Source organism: Gouania willdenowi, chromosome 6, assembly GCF_900634775.1.
Source record: "Gouania willdenowi chromosome 6, fGouWil2.1, whole genome shotgun sequence".
Taxonomy (NCBI): Eukaryota; Metazoa; Chordata; class Actinopteri; order Blenniiformes; family Gobiesocidae; genus Gouania; species Gouania willdenowi.
The window spans coordinates 68,643,994-68,649,844 of record NC_041049.1 but is presented as its reverse complement, the minus strand read 5'-3'; the positions used below and the strand labels follow the sequence as shown (position 1 = coordinate 68,649,844).

The window sequence follows — 5,851 nt, the reverse complement described above, 5'->3', positions numbered from 1 at the left end:
CTAGTAGCCCACTGTACTTTCATTTTTAATTTTTCCCCAAGGAAGTTTAAAAATAGAAATTAAAACGGTAAAAAATACTTAGTCAAAAAGTAACGAAATGCCTTTTTTCTGCTGATTACAAATGTATTTGGGTATGAAGTAGTGCTGTTGATTGATCCTAGTTCAACTCTTAAAATTTTAGTTTTAAGTTTAGTGTTTTTAGTTGTAAAATGTCAGTGACTGCCCTCTATGGGTTGGAACCTGGCTATTACAATTGATTTTTGCTATTGGCTGAAAACAAGATCGTGTGACATTTTGGGGCCATCTTGCGTCACAAACAGGCACTGTTAACCCCGCCCCTTTTAAAAACACTAGCACCTGTGGGCTCTATATTCTGGTAATAAACCTATTTTACTGTCACTCATCCACACACTACAGACATAGCTCCGTTATAACTAAAAAGTATGTATTTAAAAAAAAAAAGAACTGCAAACTTATCTTGAAACTTATATAAAACGTCTCAAGCTAACGATCCATGTCGGGGGGGAAAAAGGAATAAAGTCGGAATGCCACACATCCTTAAAGACCACCTGAACGATATCCTACTTTTAAAAAATATTAAAGAGTAACTAAACCCCAAAATCACTTTTTCCTGCTGAATACAAATATATTTGTGTATAAAGTAGTGCTGTTGACTGATCCTGGTCCAACTCTCAACATTTTAGTCAAAGTATTTACATTTGTTGTATTTAGTTGTAAAATGTCAGAGTGACTGCCCTCTATGAGTTAAAACCAGGCTATTACATCTGATTTTTGCTATTGGCTGAGAACAAGATCATGTGACATTTTATATGACCATCTAAAAAAAAAACTAGCACCTTTTTTTGAATTTCCATTCTAGTGGCAGGACCGGTGTCGCCGTCTGAGTTTACTTCCGTACTGACATTCTAACCTTAACATAATCCAATAAACAAATAAAACACGTGTCCGTTCACTTTGGAAAGAAAAATTGATAAATTTTTTGGTAGTGCGCATGTGCACGCATGCGCATATACAATCTCAGTACAATGTGAACTCAGACCATGACATCGGAATGAGCTTTTATTTTGGCACTTTAGATTTAGATTTAACATTTTTAGATTTAACCTTTAGATTTAGATTTAACCTTTAGATTTAGATTTAATATTTAACGTTTAGATTTAGATTCAACAATGACATAATTTTATGAGAAAACAAATATCACAAATTTGACAAATATTGCTGTAAATCTGGTCAAAAGTAACATAATTTCACACATGTTTTTTAAGTGTGGTTTGTTGCTGTTTATTTTAGCATACACAACTTTAAAATCGGTGCCCCTTTATGTGTTTGTTCCTTAATATCAAATGTTTCATATGTGGTTTCGTCATCATCATCATCATCATTCCCTGGAGCTCGCTGGTTTTCCAGCTGGGTTGAATTGGTCTTTGATGTTCTTAGATAGACATCAGTTGTTTGTTTTTGTAGCCAGGGCTGGACTGAGGCTTTAGCAAAGATTTTCTCAAAGGTCATGATGTCAGCTGCTTCGACAGGAAGTCAACTGTTGTCCACTCCCTCTTCCCTCTTCTTTTTCAGCCACACATTCTCACGTCTCATTATTTACAGTTGCCCTATTGTTACATTCTCAGTGGGATAAAAAAAACAAAAAAAAAAACTATCTGACTCTACTTATATTTGGAGGAGTGCCTTTGCTTTCAAGGAAAGGCCAAAGAGAGGAAATGCTACGTAAAAGACACCATAATGGAATCGAGCATCAGATTACTCTCACACACCAAGTCATGAAGTGGGGATCGTCAATATTATTCCTTCCAGGAAATGCAACCCTGTGACTGGCACGAGAATGAATATCAGGAGCCGGTAATTTCCCTGATTATAGAGCAACAGTGTGTTTGAGCTTCAGATTACAATGACTGGACCAAACTGTCAACTCTGTCTTTCCTTCCAATGAGATCATGTGATTCCTGTAAAGTGTAATGGTTTGGAACACAAACAGGAGGAGGCAGGAATTGAACCTTTTACTCATGCATATGTATCATTATTCTTGGTGTTTTCTCTCATACAGATGCATGTTTCTGTTGTAGAATTAAGGTTTCACAAATATGTGTTGATACGTTAACTAATTCAGACATTTATACCTGCAATAATGTTTATTAATAAACATTCAAATCTAATGTGGGCGGGGTCTAAAGCATGATGAATGGATGGATGGATGGATTTTCATCCTGTTTTTTTAATTTCCAATTAACAATAGAGTTGGGGGGTTTTTTTTAAACATTTTTCTGTATAATTTTAATACGTAACTAAGATAATAACCTGAGAAAAACTTCCTCTTAGCAACCAAGCGACTTTTATCTTTTCAAAATAAGGTAAATTATCTTAAATATGAGGCAAGGTAATAAATAATCAATAAAAAGCCACACAAAAGACTATTACACTCTATATGCCCTGTCTCTTAACTGTATCTTCACAGTTATCAATTGATTTGTACGCAGTGATATATTTCCTAATCATTTATAAAACCACTTTAACTAAAACACATTTGGGATAATGAATGGCTTAATTTTCTGTTTTTTTTTGTTTTGTTTTGTTTAATGTTTTTTTTTTTTTTTACACAAACGATCCACACAGATTTTTGATTTATAAAAAAATTGGGCCTACACGTCAAAATGTTTGACTGTAAATGGTGTTGTAAGCAAATACTAAAAAAAAAAAAAAAAATGTAATTCATGTTAAATTTTTTTTAATTTTTATTTTGAAAAAATTACAACTAATTTTGAGTCATTGTAAATGTTTGAAAAATATCTGAAATTTAGCTCAAAAACTGATTTTTTTAATGATGATTTTCTACAGCATTTTGAATTTTGCTCTCCAATTTTAAAACATCTCTTTTTCACGTATGGAGCCAATAAATCATTGTTCAAAAAAACAAAACAAAAAAACAAATTACCAACATCTCTATGCTGCCTCGGCACAATATGTGTATTTTGGGATTTTTGACATAATAACTGAATTTTTAACAGCTGTTTGAAATCTGCCTTTAAACACTAACAGCTGCTGTCTTGCACACAGGTGACTGCCTTAGTCAATTTGTGAAGCTGTCGGTTTCAGGTCGGGCTCTGATAAACTGTAAATACTGTACCTCATGTCTGTCCAACCTGTAGGTTTCACTTATACTTGTTCTCGTCAAAGCTTGAATGAGGTTTGGATCATAAATAGTCTGTGTTTAAAAGCAAATAAGCACCAAAAAAACCAAAACTAAACATGTGTCTTTCTTTTTCTTTCTCCTCATCCTCCTCTGCACCGAAACATTTATTCTTGACTAATCACTACATGTGTCATAGTCAGAATCAGAATTCCTTTATTAATTCCAGGGGAAATTGCTTATGTTACAGAAACAGAAAATAATCACAAATAAAAGAATAAAACGTTTAACAAAGACGAAAGTAAGAAGAAACGTTAAATAAGTGTAAAATTAAGTAAAAACTAAAATAAATAAATAAGGGATCAGATACACACATTACAGTAGTAGAAAATAAAGTAGGATAGATCAATGATTCTCAACTGGTGGGTCGGGACCCAAAAGTGGGTCATGGACCTGTACCTGGTGGGTCGCAGACAGCTGGTCAAAAATAAATAAATACTTGTTGTCTCATGTTGGACTTGTCTTTTAATTTGAAAGAAACTTTATTGCTGTGAAATGCACAGGAAAATATATAGATTTATGTTCTAAAAAAAGATTATATGTGTGTTTTTAACAGCTATTTTTGAAAAACTAAATTTGGTTTGTTGAATTAAAAATTTTTTTTAAAAAAATGGTACCCAATGACAAAATGTGGGTCCCAGGATGAGACCAGTTGAGAACCCCTGGGATAGATAATACTAATAATAATACAAATTATATACAAATATTGATACAGATATTTACAACAATAAAGCTGTGAGGTTACAGTGATGAATTATACAGTTTGATTCTGTGGTTGGTTCAGCCTGGTGCTGAAGGTGCTTCTGTGACTGACCAACACATCATGTCATGGTCGACCAACCATTTCCTCGGATGACTACAGCCCTACTACTAACTACACTCAGAATTACCTAATTTGGTCAGAAATTGCCTGGCCCTGACCATTGCTGCGCAGCAGCTGTAACTCTTCCTTTTTTTATGAATGAAGGTGGGGCTGTAGTTGTAGAGCTCGTGTATTTCTGCTCTCTGCCACCAGGGGGCAGAACACATACAACCACAGAGAGAGTCCAGTCCAGCCTCCTTGTGAGTGTGTGTGTGTGTGTGTGTGTGTGTGTGTCACGCTCACAGCGCATAAAGGCGACGTTCAGGGTGAAAACTTGAGATTCATGGCATGGATGGTGTCTGTGATGTGTGTGAGCTGCTGTAGATCAGTGTGATGGTGATAGGCTGAGGACAAACAAAGCCACGTCCCTTTTCCTGACACAGCATCAGCTGGACTCTCCGTCTGAACCGGACCTGCAGCTGTGCTGGGGAGGTGAACCAGGACCAGGACTAGAACCAGCACCATCAGACAGATGCCTGTAACTTCCAGCCTCAGCTACAAGCCCTGAACCCCGTGTTTACACGAGGGGGGCTGGGGACGGAACGGACACGTCTCAGTAAACGGCAGATCGGAAACCAGACGGAGAAGCAACCATGGCAGCGACTTTATCCGCAGAGGAGGAACAGGTAGGCCTCCAGCCCTGTACCTCTGTGGGCCCAGCTGCTGGACGTAATGGCTCGCTGTGTTGCGAAACGGAGCGGAAACATTGTATCGATTTCTGGCCACATTATAGCTCTGATTGCATCACCGTCAGTTCCTCCAGCAGCCGCCGTGTTGTTGCGACACAGGCCGAGTCTGCTAGCCGGAAAAGTGAGCTCCTCTCCGGGCACGAGGAGGGGTCTGTGACCTGGTGAAACCTACCATGCTTTTAATTAATGGCGCCAGAATAAAGCCATAAAATCTGAAAATAAAAAAAAAAAAACCATCATGTCTCAAACAGTGGCGTAACTAAACTTCTCGAGGGCACTGGTTCCCAATCAGGGGTACATGAGCACATTGCAGGACAGATTTAACAAATGATTAAAAACTTGAAAAATGTTCGTTTTTTTTTTTTTTTTTTTTGCCAATTCACCACAAACTACCAGTAATATTGCTCAATAAAATACTATATTTTCCTGTAATTTATTTAAACAGGATTTTTTTATGCCGTTGAGGCCATTTTTTCACAGTTCTGACAATAGGAGACAATAATTACCTGCATTTAACAATGGAGACCATCTTTATTTACTATTGAAGTAATCAAATGTAAGTTGCGTAATATATTCTTTTTTTCAATAAGTTACACTTTGCACACATTGTTTTGAATTTGTAGATTAAGCCTTAGGGAACCAATGTGTTTGAGTCACATTTAGGGGTTCAGGAGAGCCCGCTGTTCCATTTATAAAAATGCATATGAAATTATGGGGATGGTACTTATGATATGAAGGGGGGTACACATGATTTGACAAAAATGCAAAGGGGGTACACGGGATAAAAAATATTGGGAACCACTGCTCTAGGGGGTCCATATACTGATATGGGTTTATTTAGACTTAAACCCATTTAATTAACTAGTAAAGTGCCCATCGGAAGTCTGTATTCATGTAATGGGGGCGTAAGTAGAGTTGTCAATTATGGGCAAATGAAGGTCAGATGTACAAAGAGGTGTACATACTCTGTATTGTTATAAAGGAATACATTTGCAGGTGCAAAGTAAAATAAATCTTTATTTATTTTTTACTCATTTTTATATATTTTTTTGTTTGGGGTGGAATCTGTTAAAAAAAAAT

General features: G+C 36.4%; 1 protein-coding gene across 1 annotated transcript in view; it reads left to right on the top strand.

Annotated features, from left to right (window-relative positions):
• Positions 1-4,263: 4,263 nt before the first annotated feature.
• ptpn9a (protein tyrosine phosphatase non-receptor type 9a) overlaps positions 4,264-5,851 on the top strand; it is a 42,225-nt gene continuing 40,637 nt past the window's right edge. The window contains exon 1 of the mRNA XM_028449992.1: positions 4,264-4,708. Within this exon, the coding sequence (XP_028305793.1) occupies positions 4,676-4,708 (33 nt within the window). The 5' untranslated portion in view covers positions 4,264-4,675. The remainder of the gene's footprint in view (positions 4,709-5,851) is intronic.